At 40.2% G+C, this 22,033-nt stretch overlaps 1 protein-coding gene across 1 annotated transcript in view; it reads right to left on the bottom strand.

The window, feature by feature from the left end:
* Window positions 1-12,261, bottom strand: part of Plek (pleckstrin) — a 32,829-nt gene extending 20,568 nt beyond the window's left edge. The window contains exon 1 of the mRNA XM_048352643.1: window positions 12,103-12,261. Coding sequence (XP_048208600.1) covers window positions 12,103-12,144 — 42 coding nt within the window. The 5' untranslated portion in view covers window positions 12,145-12,261. The remainder of the gene's footprint in view (window positions 1-12,102) is intronic.
* Window positions 12,262-22,033: the final 9,772 nt, after the last annotated feature.

Genomic DNA, 22,033 nt, shown 5'->3' with positions numbered 1-22,033 from the left:
ACTCAGGCTGGCCTTGATCTCATAACCTTCCTGCCTCCGCCTCTGGGGTATCTGTGTACCAGCATGCCCAGCTAATCAGAGACTTTAAAAAGCAACTATAAAGATATTGTTAAGTTACACAGGGTTGTTTGGATGTAAAAGACATATTAGATACTATCACCGTGTAAGTGTTACATTTCTTGGGTATGATCATGGCATTGTGATTGTATAGGATTGTCCTTGTTCTTAGAAGATATAAGGGAAGTATTTAAGAACGAGGTGGCATGATATCTAGAACCAGTTCTCAAATGTCTCCTCAGAAAATAAGTGAATACTTATACAGAGAGCAAGAGAGAGAGAAGAGAATGTGTCCATCCATTACCAGAAATGAAAGTACACAAAGGGTATATGGTTAGCAGTATTAGTCTTCCCATTTTTCTGAGTTTGAATTTTTTAATAATTATGAAAAAATAAATCTGCAATATATGGCACCAGTACATATCAACATTTAGGATGTAAATTTTAGAGAAATGTGTTATACAAATTCATTTAATAAACAATTAACTGTAAATAAGAAAGATGTATTTACAGAAGTACAGGAACAGAAATGGACTAGATGTTGCCAAAATCCCTTTCAAACCTAAAATTTACATTTAGTCTTGGACTTGTCAAGTCTTGCTACAGTCCCTCAGAGTGTTTGGCCTTCGAATGAGGATAAATTGGTACAGGTCAGAATGTACTGCAGCCCAGTTAGAGCCTTCTAGAGGCAGAGCTAGCTGTCTAAAATGAATCTGTGCTCTTCTTCAGCTGTTAGCCTTAGGGACTCCCAGCTAACTTCACAGGACATGTCACTGGAGATTCGGGATCATTATGAAGAACTACCTCACCACTCAGAAATCCTGAACTTTCTTCCAGGCTTGGCAGTCATGATTAGGTGGTAGAATTTAGGGGTAATTTCTCTGCCTCCTCAAAAATGGTGCCAGCCACCAATTTTCACTCTGGAAACTTGTAGACACCTCTCCTAGGCCACAGCTATGTATTTCCTTTTCTGGCTTCAGCCTTCTTGGTATTTACTCAAAAGTAAACCTTGCAGTGTAGTCATAGAATGTTCAAGCTGGGGAAGAATTTAGGATCATCACTCAACACTTCCATTATATAGATCTTTAAAAAAGAAGGCTGGGGCCACTAACTCATACTTTTAATCCCAGCTACTCAAGAGGCTGTGATCTGAGAATCATAGTTCAAAGATAGCGTAATAGGAAAGCCTGTGAGACTCTTACCTCCAATTAGCCACCAAAACACCTTAAGTAAAGCTGTGACCCAAGTGGTAGAACTCTAGCTTTGAGCAAAAATACTCGGGGATGGCTTGCCCCGAGTTCAAGCCCCAAAATACTCTCTCTCTCTCTCCCTCCCTCCCTCTCTCTCCCTCCCTCCCTCTTCCTCCCTCCCTCTCTCTCCCTCTCTCTCCCTCCCTCTCATATGCATACACATGCACATGCATGCACATGTGCACGCACGTGTGTGTGCACGGGCACACATGTGCACACACACACACAGAGTTCCAAATAGGTGGTGTGACTAAACACCAGCTCATCCATGGAAAACTAGAACCAGAATCTAGATCTCTTGATTTTCTGGTTCATGCTGCTTCCTTCCTCTCAGACACCATCTTCATCTCAGTTCTTGGAAAATTTTGAGTAATTTGGAATCTAGATGAATTTCATTATAATGATTAGCTATCTTCTTCACTTTATTGAAGATTACACACTCATACATGGATCAACAGATGGTTGTAGGTCAAATATCCATTATCCAAAACGATGTATGGGACCTGAACTTACATAATATATATTTGGGGGATGGATCTCAAATAAGAAATTCATTTGTGTGCTAATTACTCCCTATGTTCGTAGCCTAAAAAGTAAGTTCATATAATGTTTTAAATAACAGTGTGCATAAGAAAAAGGGTTTGTTGTTATTGCTTGTCAACTGTGATGCTTGAACTCAGGGGCTGGGCACTGTCCATGAGCTTTGTTTTGCTTACAGCTAGTGCACTACCACTTTGAGCCATACTTCCAGTTTCCTGGTGGGTAATTGAAGATAAGAATCTCCCAGACTTTCCTGCCCAGGCTGGCTTTGAACTGTGACTCTCAGATCTTAGCCTCCTATGTGCCTGGGCTTATAGGCATGAGCCACAACTCCCTGCAGGAAAAAGTTTTGAAGTATAAAATTTTCCACTGGTGGCATCATGGCAGGACCCCAAAAGTTTTAGGTTTTGGAACATTTCAGATTTCACATTTTTGGGGGGTTAGAAACACTCAACTTTGCATGCTTATCTCACAGGTGCACGTGTGTGGGTATGGGCACGTGTGCCTCTGTGTGTGTGCCTGTGTGTATGTATGTATGTGTGTTATGTGGCATATGTCTGTTTTCTCCCTATCCACCCAAATCTCTAAGCGCACATGTCCACCTGGGCGGGCTACAGATGTTGAGTCAGCTTTGTTTTCCAGGGTAACTGTTTACTGTGATGGGATGCTGTATACCTGATCACACTGGAGCCTGAGGCTGTGTAACACCAAAGGAAGAAATCCTGGAGGATAACTTAGACTCTATGAAAAAAAGAGAATCCTATACAATTTTTTAAAAACCTGAAAGGCAATTGAAAGTGAATGAATCTTTATGATCTATCACCCTATGATTAATTTTAACCATGCATTTTTAAACTCATGAGAATCAATAACATACAAAAACTAGTCTTTTGAAAGGACAAATAATACAAGTAGGCAATTCTCAAAAGAGTTACTTGGATCTACTAGGCATAATCATGTACTACTTAAACAGCAACCAAAGAACCACAAATTGAAATTAAATAAGATAGTCTCTGTCTAGCAAAATTTCTAAAAAAAAAAAAAATGGCTGGGAATATGGCCTAGTGGCAAGAGTGCTTGCCTCGTATACATGAAGCCCTGGGTTCGATTCCCCAGCACCACATATATAGAAAACGGCCAGAAGTGGTGCTGTGGCTCAAGTGGCAGAGTTCTAGCCTTGAGCAAAAAGAAGTCAGGGACAGTGCTCAGGCCCTGAGTCCAAGGCCCAGGACTGGCAAAAAAAAAAAAAAAAAAAATACATGAAGATTTAGGAGATACATAAGTTTGTATCGAATACATGATGAATGTTCAAACCCCAGCAAAAAATAAATAAATAACAGAAAGAAAAAAGAAATGAGCAAGATGCAGCCTCTGTTCTCACACAGTTCATGAACTAACAGGAGGGAGAGTAACTTCAAGTTCATTGTGACAAAGGCTTTGCTGAATACAGCCACAGCTGATGGTCAGGGATGGAGCAACTGGACTTTTGTAGTTAGAACCCCTCCCAGACATTTCTGACAGACTGAAGACACCTCTTTCAACTTCTCCTTTACCTCAAACTTCTCTTTTCAAATGCTGACGTATACTGAAATTCAAAGGAAAATTACGTGGGGATCAAAACTATGTAACTAAAGCAGAACTGTGAGTCACTACTACTCACTTTCCCATGTCCATGAGAAGTGCCATTCTAACTTGGTGCTGCCTTAAATTAAGCCCTTCTACTGCATCGTAAATTATATTATTTAGTTTTCTACATATATGACATCACAATCAAATCATCATTTTGTGTTATGCAAACTCTTTGAAGGCAAAGGAACTCATGTAGTCAGTAACTAGCATATGGTTTACATAGGCAAACTCTGCCAGGCTCAACAATGTCTCAAGAAAAGCATAATAGGGGCTGGGGATATGGCCTAGTGGCAAGAGTGCTTGTCTTGCGTACATGAAGCCCTGGGTTCAATTCCTCAGCACCACATATATAGAAAATGGCCAGAAGTGGCGCTGTGGCTCAAGTGGCAGAGTGCTATTCCTGAGCCAAAAAAAAAAAAAAAAAAAAAAGCCAGGGACAGTGCTCAGGCGCTGAGTCCAAGTCCCAGGACTGGCCAAAAAAAAAAAAAAAAAAAAAAAAAAAAAAAAAGAAAAGAAATGAAAAGCATAATAAATAAACAACAGAGAGCTGGGTGCCAGTGCTCACACCTGTAATCCTAGCTACATGAACAGCTGAGCTTGGGAAGATCATAGGTCCAAAACAAAACTGCAAAGAACCAATAGCCCCCTCATCAAGTGGGCTAAAGACATACAAAGAAACTTCTCTGATGAGGAAATGAGAATGGCCAATAGACATATGAAAAAATGCTCTACATCACTGGCCATAAAGGAAATGCAAATCAAAACAACATTGAGATTCCATCTCACCCCAGCAAGAATGTCATATATCAAGAAAACTAATAATAACAATTGTTGGAGGGGATGTGGCCAAAAGGGAACCCTACTTCATTGTTGGTGGGAATGTAAACTGGTTCAGCCACTCTGGCAAGCAGTATGGAGATTCCTCAGAAGGCTCAATATAGAACTCCCCTATGACCCAGCAGCCCCACTGTTGGGTATCTATCCAAAAGACCACAAACAAAATCACAGTAATGCCACCAGCACAACAATGTTCATCGCAGCACAATTTGTCATAGCAAGAAGCTGGAACCAACCCAGATGCCCCTCCATAGATGAATGGATCAGGAAAATGTGGTACATTTACACAATGGAATTTTATGCCTCTATCAGAAAGAATGACATTGTTCCATTTGTAAGGAAATGGAAGGACTTGGAAAAAGTTATACTAAGTGAAGTGAGCCAGACCCAAAGAAACATGGACTCTATGGCCTCCCTTATTGGGAATAATTAGTACAGGTTTAGGCAAGCCATAGCAGAGCATCACAAGGCCCAATAGCTATACCCTTAGAAACACATAAGATGATGCTAAGTGAAATGAACTCCATGTTATGGAAACAAGTGATATATCACAGTTGTAACTACTTTCAACGTCCTATGTGTATGTGTAGTTTCTATTATTGATGATGTTTTGTATCACCTTCCTATGTTTGTACCTACACTATCTCTGTAATCTTATCTGAGTATATTGGAAACCGTGTTTACTGGTATTGGAAGTAGGAAATTCAAAGGGAATACCATATTCGAGAGACACAGGGTAAAAAAAGAGAAATAACTACAAAAGCAATACTTGCAAAACTGTTTGGCGTAAGTGAACTGAACACCTGGGGGGGGAGGGAAAGGGGGGTAGGGAGGGGGGCATGAGGGACAAGGCAACAAACAGTACAAGAAATGTATCCAATGCCCAACGTATGATACTGTAACCTCTCTGTACGTCAGTTTGATAATAAAAATTTGAGAAAAAAAAAAAGAAATGAAAAGCATAATAAATAAACAACAGAGAGCTGGGTGCCAGTGCTCACACCTGTAATCCTAGCTACATGAACAGCTGAGCTTGGGAAGATCATAGGTCCAAGTCAACCTAGAAAAAGTCTGCAACTTGGGCTAGGAAAGTGGCTTAGGGATAGAGGGCTTGTCTAGCATGCATGAAGCCCTGAGTTCAATTCCTCAGCACCACATGAGAAAAAGCCAGAAGTGGTGCTGTGGCTGAAGTGGTAGAGTGACACCCTTGAGCAAAAGCTCAGGAACAGTGCCCAAAGCTCTCACTGAGTTCAAGCCCCAGGACTGGCAAAAATTTTTAAAAATAAAAAGTCTGCTCCTCTCTGTCAGTAACATGTATCCTTGTCACCAACTGCTTAGGTATTTCCATTTCTGACATTTGCAAAAAAAATAATTCTCTGGTGTGAATGGATGAAATTCTTTCCAAAACTGTCTAACCTAATGGTATCAGTTTTTATTTTGTCATTTCTAGAACCAAATGTAATACATATTTTTAAAACTGCTTTCTACTGATTATGTAAATAAATCAAGTAAATATCTTAAAAAAAAAAAAAAAAGTCTGCAACTCTACATCTTGATGACAGAAGCCGGGTGTGGTGTGCATGCCTGTCACCCAGCTATGGTAGGAAGCCTAAAATGGGCAGATCACAGACCAGGCATATATTCGGGAGGCATGTGAGACCTTATCTCAAAAATAACAAGCAAAAAGGGAAGGGGAGCATCAAAATCGAGAGACACAGGGTAAAAGGTGAACTAATGCAACTGCACTACTGACAAGACAATATACTGTAAACCAACTGTACAACTGCGAGGGGGGAAACTGGGGAAGAGGAAAGGTGGGAGAAAAACGAAGGAGGAGGTAACAAGTTGGATAAGAAATGTACTCACTGCCTTACATATGAAACTGTAACCCCTCTGTACATCACTTGAACAATTGAAAAAAAAACAAACAAACAAAGAAGCAGGCCTGGAAGTATAGTTCAGCACTAGAGCCCTTATGTAAAAAGCACAAGGTCCTGAGTTCACACTACAATACTGTCAAAGAATAATTAATAGGCAACAGAGAAATAGCACAGAATGATTAATAGCATGATTTCTGGAGTTTTGTATTTAGGCACTCATTTCAGTTTTTTTGTTTTCTGGGCTCTGTGACTTAAATGAGTTGCTCAGTCTCCCAGACAGTCTTAAGAACCATACAATGAAGATAATGGAGTACCTGTTTCCATTGTAAAGATTAAAGGACATAATACTTAAAGGGCTTAACAGAGTGGTTAGACTGTAGTAGTATCTCAAAACAACACACACCATATAGACAGGTAAGATTCCAGTTTGGACAGTAACATTGGAATCATCCTGGCCGGAGGGTCTCCTAGGCCCCAGCTATAACAACAAAGAGTGCTTGGGGGGAAAAATGTCACCATAGTCAGAGCCCAGGAGGACCATATGGAAGGTGATAAAGTCCGTCCTCTGACGCTGGTGCTAGACTTTCCTGGTTCTGAATCCACTGTGCCGCCTTTGCTCTGGGTGAGCTTAGACAAAACCCTCATCACTGTGAACCTCAATTTCCTTATTTGTAGAGTAAGGATGATAGCTGTGTCCATTTCATAGGGTCGTTCTCAGGAAGTTACATAAATGTATGAATGGGTTGAATGTTTAGCACTGCCTCCGCTGCAGAGTAGACACCACGAGTGTTAGTTATGAAGTTAGTGGGCAGAAGTTGCTGGGGATTGGTTTATCCTGCTCAGAAGACACATGGGTGTAAGGAAGAATTCCTGTCTCCTTAACACATATTGATTTTGAGTTGAATTAACTCTTCTCTAAAATTAAAAACCCTATGCTCACTTGTAAACCCTTTCATATAATATCATTGGAGCTATTGTTTGTATTGTTGTTATTAATTTACAGCTTAATTCTTTCTTTGTTTTTCTTAGAATGCCATCAGCTCACATGTTTTTCAAACAAAGGCATGTTAGAATGAAAGTAAAAAATAAACAAATCTTCACTCTCTAAACAAAAGAAAAGAAAAATTCTTGGTCCCTGGCTTCTTCTTGCTCAAGGATAGCAATTGAGCCACAGTGCCACATCTGGTGCTAAGGAATCTAACCCAGAGCTTCATGTTTGTGAGGCAAGCACTCTACCACTAGGCAATATTCCCAGCCCCAGCCTCTAATTCTCCACCACTCTTTCTTGTATCAGACTAATTTCCTTCTACTACACCTTTCTATTTTCTGTTCTCTTCCTACTCTAACTCCTTGCCTCTCTTCCCATAATCCTAATTTCTGTGCTTTCTCCAACCACGCCCGTCTCACAGGACATACAAGCCCTTTAGCCATACTTGTGGTCAGGACTGTCATACCTACATTACGTTACTGGGTGGGTTGTTTAAAAATACCAATTTGCTCCATAAACCTCTAGGAATTTGGGAATATCACTTGCAGGAGTCTAGTTTACTTAATGCTTCCATTCTCTTCTCCCTTTTTAAAAAGGATTGATTTATAAACATATTCAATTTGGTAATATGTATTTAAGAACAGCTACAAGGTTTATTGCTCAGAAAAGAAACCCATAATTACAGAAAAATATTATCCACAATATAACTTGTCCTGGACCTGCTTTGGCCACAGTGAGTTCCTCCTTCCCACATACACACACCTTTGCCAACTTGAGTAAACTTGTCTTTTTTTGTGAGAGTTTAAGCCCCAGTTTGAGATCTCACCAGCTGTTTGATAGTGAGCTAGTCACTCATTCTGTCTGGGCCTCAGTTTTCTCATCAGCATTATCGCTGTCATACAGGATGAGTGATTAGAGTCACAGCTGGTGGGCTCTCAATACACTTAAGACTCAAAGTGACAAGGTTCTTTTAAAAAAAATAATTATTTATTGTCAAAATGATGTACAGAGGAGTTAGAGTTTCATACGTAACACAGTGGGTACATTACTTGTACAATTTGTTACCTCCTCCCTCATTTCCCCCCTCCCCTCCCCCTTTCCCTTTCCCCCCATGAGTTGTTCAGTTGGTTTACACCAAATGGTTTTCTAAGTATTGCTTTTGGAGTCATTAGTGACAAGGTTCTGACTGAAGGAGATCTAACTAAAATTTAGCACAATAACATTGGATAAAGGCAGAATCACATTTTTCCTCCCATTCTAGCCATGATCTTTATTTAAAGATCTTAGTCAAGAGGTGAAAGAGGAAACATGAAGTATATAATGTGGGTAATTAACTCCTCCTCGCTCCCGCAGGAGCAAAGTGAAAGCTTTGTATAGTTAATGCCACTAACTGTCAACTCCAAGACTTCTGACGTGACAAAATTCCTGCACCAGCATTTTTCAATGATAGTTTTTTTTCTACCCCAAACATCATATCTTCAATAAAGACGTCCATTTAAAAAAAAAAAAAGCCATAGAGCCAGGCACCAGTGGCTCATGCCTGTAATCCTAGCTACTCAGAAGGCTGAGATCTGAGGATTGCAGTTGGAAGCGAGCCTGGGCAGGTTAGCCTGGGAAACTCTCATCTCCAATAAACTGCTCAGAAAAGACCAGAAGTGGGCCTGTGGCTCAAGTGGTAGAGTACTCACCTTAAGCAGAAGAAGGTCAGGGACATTGCCCCAAGCCCTACATTCAAGCCCCAGGATGGGGGGGGGGGGGGCCGAGACAAAGACATAGGAGAAAGTTATCCTTTGTTCCTTCTCTTAAAATACATAAGAGTAAAAGATGAATGGAGAGAGACTCCGTGTTACTGCTTGCCATACTTTAATCCAATACTCATAGAATACATAGTCTTGCTTCCTGACTAACTTGGCAACCAACCTAGGAAGCAGCATCTACCCCCATTTGCCCTAGGATATAATTCATTATTTATGAAAGTGTATATTCCTACCAGGACTAATAGCCACTGTCACTTATGTAACACCTACTGTGTGCTAGGCTTGACATAGTCAACCTAACATCTAGAGTGAAGAACTTTGCACCTGATTGGGAAATTCTAGACTCGGGTTTAGTTCTGCAGCTGACAGAGGGCATGGTTTTGAACCAGACATTTCTTTAAGGTGGCAAATTAGGGGGCTGAGGGCCAGAGCTCAGCAGTAGAGTACTTGCCTACCATATATATGACCCTGGGTTTGATTCTGAAAACAAAAAAATTAACAAAATCAAAATGCCAATTAGCGCTCCTAATAACACAGCACAACAGAGGATATCCAAGTGACCACAGAGGGAAAAATGCAAAATAAAAATGTAGAAGATAGAAATTGCAAACATAATAATTATGGAAGATAGAAAATTTGAAAATATAATAAAATTTCGTTTTTCTTATAGGCACCTTTTCTAAACTGGCATTGCAGGATATGATCTGAATAATGACTTGTATTAATTAAAAACTATTCATTTGCTTCCACACATTTCAAAATCCTGATCTCTAAACTTTAGTGAAACAGATTCACTTGTTGAAGTGAGTCTGAGACATTTATACTTTTGTAATTTAGGAAATTTTTAATCATAATCATACAAACTTCATAAAAGCAATTTTTTCATAAAAGCAAGATTTTTTATTGTATTAGAAAAATACCTGTAGACAATGTCTCCCTTCACTTGTTTTCTCAGGCTCCTAGCCTTCATGATGAGGAAAGAAACCATTAACCTTCAAGTGTATATCTGGTCTTTCCCAATGGATCTTTCATAAAAGTACAGCTAGATAGAGAGAAAAGCCTGATGGAGCATGTTTATCCTCAACACCAACTCATAACTCTTTACCACATTGTGTGCATTACAAACACTAAGTTAGGTTATGCTTGCTTTAGGATAATCCTGGGGTACTGAACAAAGTTCAGTAGAGCATGTTTCTGACCCCAAACTCTGCCACAGCCATGTGACCTAGGGACTTGGCTTCCTCTTGTGAGAACGGGGGAGTTGGGTTAGATAACCCAGGTCTTTACCAACCTGAAATAAAAGTGGACTTGGGTAGCAAGGTGTGCTGTGCAAGCCCCTTAAAAATACAACAGTGAGCCCAACATGGGAAACAGATCATTGGCCTAATAGAGAGGCAAATTAGCTATTCGTTCAATTAAAAAGCTAGGCAGTTGACTTCTTAAGGCTGAATTCCCTTAACTTAGTATGAATGTGCTTGTGAATTTAAGTCCACAGGAAGCCAACATGCCCTAGGTGTGAATTCACTGTGCTGGGTTGTTTCACACCCACTCATCACACCCAGCATCAGCAGAGGCCAGCATTCACACACAATTCAATCTCCTGATGCCATATCAGTGAGACTACCAGCAGTATTATACAGATTCACTAGGAGTTGCGAGTGAAGAGATTTCAAATCTAGGCATTCACACACAGTGGGACCAAAGAAGATATTTTTAGGAGAGGAATACAAAGGCACAATGCCTATGTGCAACTGGTGATCATATAAAATAATATTTATGAAAATGATCTCCAGGAAATGGAAATAAAAGGGTTCTTTTTCATTGTTGCTATTGGGGGGGGGGGTGTCTTCTTTGTTTATCTGTCTTTGAGAGGGTAAGAGCAGGTTCAGAAATAGAGGGTACCCACTAGGGCTGGGGATATAGCCTAGTGGCAAGAGTGCCTGCCTCATATACACGAGGCCCTAGGTTCGATTCCCCAGCACCACATATACAGAAAACGGCCAGAAGCGGCGCTGTGGCTCAAGTGGCAGAGTGCTAGCCTTGAGCGGGAAGAAGCCAGGGACAGTTCTCAGGCCCTGAGTCCAAGGCCCAGGACTGGCCAAAAAAAAAAAAATACAACAAGAAATAGAGGGTACCCACTAGACACTATGTTGAAAGTGAACTATATGATTAGTGGGTAGGATGGGAGGGGAAAACTGAGAGGGAAGGGGTGACATTGTCCAAAGAGAAATGTATTCATTACTTGACTTATATAACTGCAACCCCTCTGTACATCACCTTTATAATAAAAATATTTTTTAAATTTAAAGAAAAGAATAATGGTCATATTTAAATAAGATGTTTATATATTTAGATAAAATACACATATTACTTTATTTCATAAACTGTATGTTTTCCACCCAGCTTATGAAATAAAACATTACATATATAGTTGTAGGTGCTGCTGTACTAATATCATACTCCCTTCTCTCAGCTTCTCCACAAGTAATAACCACTCTCCCTTTGGAGAAATTACCTATCTATATATTTCTTCAGAATTTTAATACAGATGTCTATATCCATCAGCAATGTACAGGTGGCTTTCCATATCTGTGTATTCTGTATCTATGAATTCATATAATGACAAGTCTGAAATAGTTAAAGTGCTGAGAAGGTGGGTCAGTGGTAACACGCTTGCCTAATATGTATAACGCCCTGGTTTCAATCAGCATTGCAAAACAATCAAATGTTTACTGAACATGGAAATAAGAGATTTCAGCCCAATTAAACCAAAGAAAGAAGGAAAGAAAAAAGAAGAAAGGAGATAGCCCAAGAAGTAAGCTACAATTACTGTATTAATTATCATCTAGTTTTTTTAACCACATCCTTTGTCCTGCTCTCCCAAAGTGAAATTCCCCTGGAATTTAAATAAACAAATGAACAGCGTCTCTAAGTGATATTTGTCACAAAAGAGTTTGAGCAGATGTGTGCCTTTGTAACCAATGTTCTAAATTGTGAGTGTGCCCAGGGTCCCCACTCTCCAGACCCTGCAGTCTGGAATTCTCAGACCCCCAGATCAAGCTGTGTTGAAGCCCACCCCACATTACATTAATGTGCCCAACCTCAGCATTGCACATGCCGCAACCCTCTACCATTTCAACCCAATACCTCTCGTCTGAACTGACCTTCTTCACAAGGTAGCCCTCCCTGATCCGCTTTGGTTCCATGCTAGCTGGATGGGTGGAGAGGCAAATCGAGTCTCAGACACGTCCTCTCAGAAGCTCAGCCTCCTCTTGGAGCTGAGCAGTTGTAGGCTGTCCTTTTCACAGAGAGATCTCTTTCACAATTTCCCTTCTGCTGGTGATCGCATGATCACTCACATCCTCTTCCCCTCACCGAAGCTGATGATCAGAATGAGGAACTGGAGAACCAAACAGTCCAAACTTTACTAATGCTGTACACATTGAAAGTACAGTGGTTGAACACTTAGCTAGGGTAAATTTTTATTACCGTGAATAAAACCCTTCTAGAGATTAAAAAAAATGGTGAAAAGAAAGGGAAGTTGAACAAGCCTTTGGAGGAAACTGTCCTGCTTAGGAATTATCCTTGACATCCCAAAAATGCTTTAAAAAAAAATGCCAAGATTCAGGCACTGGTGGCTCATGCCTGTAATTCTAGCTGCACAGGAGGCTCAGATCTGAGGATCAAGTTTTGAAGCTGGCTAAGGCAAACAAACCCTAGAGACTCTTAACTCCAATTAACCAGCAAAAAAAAAAAAAAAAGCCAGAACTAGAGATGTTGCCCTACTGGTAGAGCTCCAACCTTGAATGAAAAAGCTAAGGAACAATACCCAGGTCCTGAGTTCAAGCCCTAGTACCAGCACAGATACACACACACACACACACACACACACACACACACACACACACACACACACACAAACACATACACGCTGTGAAATTCAGAAATTAGTCTAACAAAAGTAAATGCCTACTTATAGACCAGGCATTGTAGTACATGTCCTTCAGTATACTTATATCAGTTCTCCAAACAAACCTTATTTTAGAGAATAGGAAATTGAGACTCAGTGAAGAAATGGAGTTATCTCCAGCTGACATCACAGATAAGAGCAAAATGAAAAGGGGAGAAAGGAACCATGCTAGGATGCCCTGACTCCCACCGGACATGAAGGACCCAGTAGGCCTAGAAAGTAAGTCTGTGGTCAAACATGTTTGAGAAACTCTACCTTGTAACTTTGGCTTGGAGACTCCCCTTATAAATTAATCTCTCTTTCTTTCTCTCTGAAACTGCCCCCCCCATGCACATACACACCAACTAGGCCCTGCAGAAAGACAGAGAGACAGGAAAATGGTTCCCAAATGTATTTGACCATAGAAGTATATTAAACAATTTCTATGAACATACTTGTTATAGATTGAATTACATTTTCCAAATGAACTCCTGGGCTGGGAATGTGGCTTAGCAGTAGAATGCTTGCCTAGCAAGCACAAAGCCTTGGGCTCAATTCCTCAGCACCACATATATAGAAAAAGCCAGAAATAGAGCTGTGGCTCAAGAGGTAGCATGCTAGCCTTGAGCAAAAAAGAGGCCAGGGATAGTGCTCAGGCTCTGAGTCTAAGCCCTAGGACTGGCAAACAAAAAACAAAGAAAAAATAAACAAAAATGAACTCCTAATTCCCCAGTGCCTCTGAATAAGATAGATTTGGATGGTGGTAGGTATAAGCAGGAGAGTGAAATGAGGCCCTCCTGGAGCAGATGAGCACTGCATCCAATAATACTATTCTTATAAGAAAAGGTGATACACACAGAGAGAAAATGGTTGTTTAACATTGTAGTTGTGAGATTACAAGTCAAGGATACCAGTGTAACCCTGAGACTGGAAAAGACCGGTGAAGAGTCCCTTTAGAGTCACATGGAGAGCAGTCTTGTTGACTTATAGTCCTTCAAGCTCTAAGACAATAAATTTCCTTTGTTTTGTGGTACTTAGTTTTTGCAGCTCTCAGAAACAAATCCTATTTTGTAAAACTGCTATTCTACAGAATAAACTTTGAGAACTATTACTCTGACCATGTGAAATAGGAACATTCCTTAATCCTTGTTTGGCTCAGTTTTGTGTATGATAACAACTATCCAATAGGATCGTTCTGGAGATAGTACATGTTAGTGCTTACACCATTGTCTGGACATAGGAAATGACTGTAAGAGTTATTTCTGGACTTCATGGCAAGTCTCAGTTGTCCTAGGGATGATCCTTCTCAAAGACAACTTCCATAGAGATGACAGAATCTGGTCTGCAGAAGTATTCGGAGGATTACTGACTAGCTCCTTTTCCTCATGAGACCATACAGTGATTTTTAGTGGCAAGCAACAGAAACCAACTTTGTCTAAGAAAGGCAAATAGGGGCTGGGAATGTGGCTTAGTAGAGTGCTTGCCTAGCATGCATGAAGCCCTGGGTTCGATTCCTCAGCACCACATATACAGAAAAAAACAGAAGTGGCACTGTGGCTAAAGTGATAGAGTGCTAGCCTTGGGCAAAAAGAAGCCAAGGACAGTGCTCAGGCCTTGAGTTCCAAGCCCCAGAATGAGGAGGAGGAGGGGGAGGGGGAGGGGGAGGGAAGGAGGAGGAGGAGGAGGAGGAAAAGGCAAATAGGAATTTACTGGAAAAGAATAGAATGGCTGAGCTGGGAATGTGGCTTAGCGGTAAAGGGCTTGCCTAGCATGCATGAAGCCGTGGGTTTGATTCCTCAGCATTATAGCTCAGGTGGTAGAATGCTAGCCTTGAGCAAAAGGAAGCCAGAGACAGTGCTCAGGCCTTGAGTTCAAGCCCCAAAATAGCAAAAAAAATAGAATGGCTTACAAACTTGGAGGAAAAGGAGACTCAGGTTTGTAGATGGACAGGAACAAACAGCTATGGTATCTCAGGAAGCAAGATGTAACTGACTCGTCAGATACCAAGATGAAATTATCTCAGAGGTTTCCAGTCACCAGGTCTCAGGCTTCTGTGGCCCTTGTTCTTCCAGCCACATTTCTATTTTTTATTTCATTTAATCCTAATATAGATTGCATAAAATTGTAGATGGTTTGTCATCTATTCCCCATTGCACCAAAATTAATTAGAAACTGTGGGTAAGGTCAAGATGGAAGTCTGAGAATCCATCTTTGATGGCTCTAGAACAAAATTAAAACAATGACCGGTATGATTTATGTTCCTGCATTTGAATAAGTGTGTCAGCTGTGTACAGGCCGTGGGAAACCCCGCTCATAGGTTTCCAGGTCTCATTTCATGGCTAAAGTTACCTCCTTTTGTTTATTTGGCCAGCTGACTTCTGACTTGCAATGTTTTCTCCTTTCCTCTTAGCATGGTCAGAGGCTTTAAAGAACCTTCCCACAGATAGGCCACGGGTTTGTTGACTGGATGGTTGTTTTTGACGCCCACAGTGTGAAATCTCCACCTCTGTTCAGAAATTTTCATTTTGAGAAACACGGTAGTGAGTGCTTAACAGCGCAGGTCCTGCAATAGATGCAGAAGTAAAGAAGGGACTTCCCAAATATATGACTCGATTGAACAACTGATGGATTCCATGTTGCCACTCCTACCCCTTCTGCCACAGGTCATCATGCCTGCCTAGCATCACCTAGTGGTCTGTAGGGGAACTGCATAGATCAATGTTCTGAACTTCCTCTCTCAACAGTAAGAGCAAATGTCAGATTTCATTTCCAGAAGAGATCATCAGAGCTTCTTCCAGCATCTTTCTTGCATGTGTGCATCCATGCTTCCTGTTCTAGATCTTTCTTTTTATTCTCCCAGAGTGAATCAATTACCCTGGAAGCATTCTTGTAATTCAGCTAATTTGGAATAGGCAACAAAAAATAACTGTGTCTAATATAAAACTGTGTTATTACAGAAAACCTTTCTAGGTTTATTGGCTTTTATGGAGTTTGTGTCTAGGAGTCTTGTGTGTGTGTGTGTGTGTGTGTGTGTGTGTGTGTGTGTGTGTGTGTGTGTTCTAGTCCTGGGACTTGAACTCATGATCTGGGCAGTGACCTTGAGCTTTTGTGCTCATGGGTATAAATCTACCACTTGAGCCACAGCCCCATTCCTGGCTTTTTGGTGGTTGAAAGGAGATAGCCTGTTGGACTTTCCTGCCTGGACTGGCTTTGAACTGTGATCCTCAGATCTTAGCCTTCTGAGTAGCTAGGGTTACAGGCATGAGCCACCTTGAACTAGGCTCTAGGAATTATTTTACAACTCTAAATTATACATAACTTGGAACAGTGCAAATAATTATTGCAAGAATAAAAGCTTGGTTCAATAAACTCAACCTCACTCTCCTCTCCCATTTCCACCTCCCATGAAAAAAGCCAGCTTTAGGTCACTTAATAAGTGGATTTCAATATTCCTTTACTCCATATAAATTAGTATTTGATGTCTCTTTTGAACAAATAATGACATTTGTCTGGTTCTCTCTCTTCGTGAGTTAAATACTTTGATTTTTTCTGAGGGTAAAAGGGTTGAACTCAAGATCTTGTGCTTGCTAGCCAGTCCAGGGGCTTGGTTGGACTCAAGGCCTGAGCACTGTCCCTGGCTTCTTTTTGCTCAAGGCTAGCACTATGCCGCTTGAGCCACAGCGCCACTTCTGGCCATTTTCTGTATATGTGGTGCTTGGGAATTGAACCCAGGGCTTCATGTATATGAGGCAAACACTCTTGCCACTAGGCCATATTCCCAGCTGTAATACATTTTTCAATGAGAGGAGTCAGTAATAAAAATTGCAGATCCTCAGAGCTACAAGGTCTTCTCAACTCTGTCACTATAGCCCAAAAGTCAGTGTGTGAGACAGCGTACAGTGACTATAACAAATACCTAAGATGGCAGCTGATTTGCAAAAGGAAAGGTTCATTTTGGCTCCAAGTTTAGGGGGGAAGTTCCAACTATATCAGCCTCCAAAATAACACATGCACGGATGAGTGTAGCTGACTTCCATAGGAACATTATTTATGGACACTGAAACTGAATTACATATCATTTTCATGAGTCATAAAGAATTCTTTTTTTAACTGTTAAAAATATAAGCGATATTCTTAGTTTGCAGGACATACAAAAACAGGTGTTGAGCTGGCTTTAGCCCATGAACTGTAGTATACTGGCCCTTTACACCAATGGACAGAACTCATGTTCATTGCAGATTAGATAAAAAGAAGTAGAACATTCCTTTACTCACAACAGTAGATGGCAACAGAAAAAAATCTCAGTCTTCTAGTATTTATATCTATTATGTGATAAACATAAAAGATTCCCTTCTTATTGTTTCAGGAAAGTTATTATTCCTTAGAAATTTAAATAATTCTAAACATATTTTTTCTTGTATCTATGAATGTTTTGGATTATCAAAATCCAAAAAACTCCTAACTTTTGAAGCCATCCAGAAGTAAATAGCATAAACAAGGAAGTGAATAATCAAAATAAGGAAATAATACTCTCTATTAAAACTGGAAACTTTATGTATCAACAAGGTTGTCTCATCACATCAGAGAAAGATGCAGAGTCAGAATCACCTCCATTCCTGTACAGATCTCAGAAGAATATCTTGTAGGATGCACACAAAACTGATAGCACAACACCAAAGGTTTCCTGATGTAGGGAGGGAGAAGGGAGGTGGAACAGGCCTTTCATTATGTATGTTGATCTTTTTAAAAATTTTAATTTTATGGTCAAGGTGATGTACAGAGAGGTTACAGTTACATACTAAGGTAGTGAGTACATTTCTTGTCAAACTTGTTACTCTCTCGTTCATTTTTCTCTCACTTTTCCTCTGCCCAATCCCCCGCAAGTTGTACAGTTAATTTCCAATATATTGTCTTGTGAATTTCACTGTTTCATTGCTTCACCCTTTGTCCTTTGTCTCACCAGTTTGATGTTCCCATTCCTTTCTCTAATTCAGATAAACATATATACAATACACAGGGTACCAAAACCAAATACAGTGACAATGGGATAAACAATAGGAAAGAAAAACAAAAGAAAAAAAGAAATCATTTCACATAGTACACTAAAAATAACAACAATGAAAAACCTCTGGTTTCTGTACCTTGGAGTTCATTTCACTTAGCACCATCTTATATGATCATATGTACAGAGCTATTGACCTATTGTAATCCTCTGCTAGTACTACCTTAGACATATGCTAATTATTACAAATGAGGGAAACCATGGACTCTATGTTTTTTGGGGTCTGGCTTACTTCACTTAATAAGCTTTTTTCTAAGTCTTTCCATTTCCTTATGAATGGGGGTGATGTCATTCTTTCTGATGGAGCTGTAGCTCAAAAAATTAACCTCCCCCCAAACAAATCCTCAGGGAAACAACTGCCCCATTAGGAAGTGGGCTAAAGACTTAAAGAGAGACTTATCTGAAGAGGAAATAAGAAAAACTGATAGACATATGACGAAATGCTCAAAATCTCTGGCCATAAAAGAAATGCAAATCAAAACAATATTGAGATTCCACCTCACTCCAGTGAGAATGGCCAGCATCAAGGAATCTAATAACAACAGATACCAGCGGGGATGTGGCTAAAAGGGAATGCTGCTACACTGTTGGTGGGAGTGTAAACTTGTTCAACCACTCTGGAAAGCAGTATGGAGGTTCCTCAAAAGACTAAACATAGAACTCCCCTATGACCTAACAACCCCACTTCTGGACTTGTACCCAAATTATCACAAACAAGGCCACACTAAATCTACCAGCACAATCATGTTCATTGCAACATTATTTACCATAGCTAAGATATGGAACCAACCAAGATGCCCCTTAGTAGATGAATGGATCAAGAAAATATGATATATATGCACAATGTTGATCATTTTATGTGGTTGAACCCTTCATACTGAATATCAATGCAGTCGTTTCTTATTTAATGAACATTTAACTTAGTAATTTACCCAGACTTGGCTAGAACATGGTAGGTATGTAAGTTTGTCCCCCTGTTTCAGAGAACAATTAGACAATATGAACTGAATGCCCTAAAAACACAAGCCCAACCAGGCACTGATAGTTCATACCTATAATCCTAGTTACCTAGGAGGCTGAGATCTAAGGGTTTCGGTTCAGTGCCAACTCAAGCAAACAAATCTAAGAGACTCTTATCTTCAATTAGCTAGCAAAAAAAAAAAAAAAACTATGATAGTGGTGTGGCTCAAGTGATACTGTGATGTTCACAGCATCAACTGTGAGCAACAAAACAGCAAAGAGAGAGCATGGGGCCCTGAGACTAAGCCCTAGTACCAGCAAGCACAGGCTGTATGTCTTATGAGTCATAATTGTTTCCTAAGGAAAAATATTACATTTGTGAAAAAGGCATAAAGACATTCATTGCAGCATAGTTTACAGATAAAAATGAGAAAGAATAAAAAATTATTCAAATGAATTATAGAGCATTTATAGAATAAAGTCAGTCATACAATAGAATTGGGAAGTGGGGAGCAGAGCATGAGCCAGTTAGGCTTCCTGTGTTAATTTACTGATAACATTTTACTTCTTTGAAGCAAGTATCTCTAGTCTTGTAATAATCTAGATGCTGTGGCAGAAACAATCTAGTTTTTCAGTAAGTGTATGTTTAGCAGTAGTTCGCAAACACTTCACAGGTAACACATATACAATGCTTGTGAAAGTTTTAACAGACTTGTACAAAGCCACATTGCCCACCTCCCACCCCACCCCCATTTTGGTGCGGCAACAGCACACTGAGGGCTGGCTCAGAGTACTGCTTATAGAGATTGGCCCAAGTGGCAGGGCCATCACCTGGAGTCTCCAGGAGGGAGCTAGGTCCTCAGTACCAACCTGAACCTCCACACCCAGACATCAGGCATCTGCAGCTGGGTACAGCACATCTCAGTGGGTTTCACCCACTGCGGTGGCTGCCAGAGAGAATTGTAAGCAAAGGAAATCTATGGTGACCAATAAGGCTGTGTCTGAGTCCACATGAGCCATCTCCAACATCTCCAGAATACACAGGGGATGTTGAAGAGGCTGGAGTTGCCATCACAGAGCTGGAGAAATACCTCAGAGATTTTTCCAAGACCTATTAGACTGGGGACACACTGGTTCTATAGCTGCAGCCTGGTCACTCGATACCAAAGGTACCTTCAACCATCAACTTGTTTGGACAAGTTCTTTCCTAAAATGGGATTCTTAAAATACAGCTGCTTGGAGTTCCAGTTGTCACCATCCTTCTTACATTTCCTATTCACCTCCAGATGAGCTAAGTGGTATTAAGTGTAGCTGAGGTCACTGAAAAGATTTCTAAATAGTGACTGACATCACCAGCTCAGAGCTGGTATTCCTGGGTCAGCACCTCCTCCTGCTCTTCCTCCCTGCAAGCAGACATGGGGACAATTTGCTCATCGCCATCTGACTGCAAAACACACAGAACTGGGTGTGGTGTCCCAGCTTCGGATCTCATCCCCCTCTAGCGACCCACCTGCCTCAGAAGGTGGAAGGTGCTGCGCTCCAACAGAATTCAAACACAGTGAAACACCCCTCTCCATTTGGTTCTGAAAATAATTGACATGCTGAGATTCAGAAATAACACAGATCTGTTTTGTTCTGATTCAAAGATATGCTCGCAAATAGGAGACCCAGACAGGTGGAGAGCAAGTCTGAAGCATGCCTGGATTACAGAACAACACACTGTCTCAAAAAAGAAAAAAAAAGAAAATAGCACAGAAAATTGAGAGTGTAGCTCAAGTAGTAGAGCATTTGCCTAGCAAGCCCAAAGCCCTGAGTTCACATTTCAGTACAAAACTTCCATATATAGGAGAAAAGTTAATATTTTGGGTTTATTTAACCAATTATCAAATAACTTTGGGATATAACTTCCAAATTTCTATCCTAAACATAGATTCCATAATTCCGATGAAATGTCTCACATTTGGGGGCGTCTTTTGTTTTGATAATTTGGTTTGTTCAAGGCCCTGGTTTCCAGGTTAAGCAGAATAGTAACAAGGAAAAAGACAAGGCCATCTCCAGGCTGTACTGATTGGTAGCTAACAGAAATAAATCATTAAATTCTTTCTTTACTTTGCATTACTTATGTTACTTTCTTCCACCTCAAAAGAGCCACATTTCTGAAAAGCTTTCTTTAGACTTGACTGTTAGAAATGCTATATGTCTTTACATGAAAGGCACCAAATGAAATAACCTTATGATAAATGTAGGCTTAGATTTTATACAGCCATTTCTTCATCTGAGAAGAGGAAGAAAGACATTATCTCAACTTGTAAAAGAACTTTCACAAGATCTTTCAAAATTTGGGTAGCAAGATCCAAGAGATGTGTATAAAACTCTGTAAGCATCAGTCTTCCAAAAATAAGAATTGGAAAACAAAAATAAAATATGTATACAATCTCAAGAGAGTATCCTTGAGCTTATCCTATACTTCACAGTGTTTAAGATAAAAATCGATCAAAACTTTGAGGTTAGCACAATGAGCCATACCTGTAATTCCGGAACACGAGGCAGAAGAATCTCAAGATGAAGGGCAGCTTAGGCTACATAGCAAAACCCCATCTCAAAAACAAAACCAAAAAAAAGTTGGAGGTTATAGCCTTTGACCAAGGCCTAAAGTGTGTGAACACCGGGTTATTAGGAACAGATACATGACATAGATTCTGAAATATGGTCCGGTGATTATTCAAGAAGTGATGGTATTTGAAGGGTAGCTATTAAAATTTTTCTTGCACAAATATGAAATGTATATAATTATATATCATGAGTTGTTTATTTGTCTTGTTTACTGGAATAACCATGAATTGGCACTGAATTGCTGAACCCACATTACTAGAGTCCTGTAAACATACAGGTGGGAAGTTAAGAGCAGTGCATTTTCTGTTTCATGCTCAGTTTTTTTTCTATTCTGAGATGTATTTTTTCTGTCTCATGTACTTTGCCTTGGTTTGTGCAAACTATATCTGCATTAACAGCAAGCAGCTTCTGGACCACTGATGAAACCAACATAATTCCATGCAGAGAGTAAACATGGTGCTAGACCCATTGCATGATGTCTTGCTAATTGGAGAGCCAGTCTGACACCTGG

The sequence above is a fragment of the Perognathus longimembris genome, chromosome 8, assembly GCF_023159225.1.
Source record: "Perognathus longimembris pacificus isolate PPM17 chromosome 8, ASM2315922v1, whole genome shotgun sequence".
Classification (NCBI taxonomy): domain Eukaryota; kingdom Metazoa; phylum Chordata; class Mammalia; order Rodentia; family Heteromyidae; genus Perognathus; species Perognathus longimembris.
This window is presented reverse-complemented; position numbering and strand designations above follow the sequence as displayed.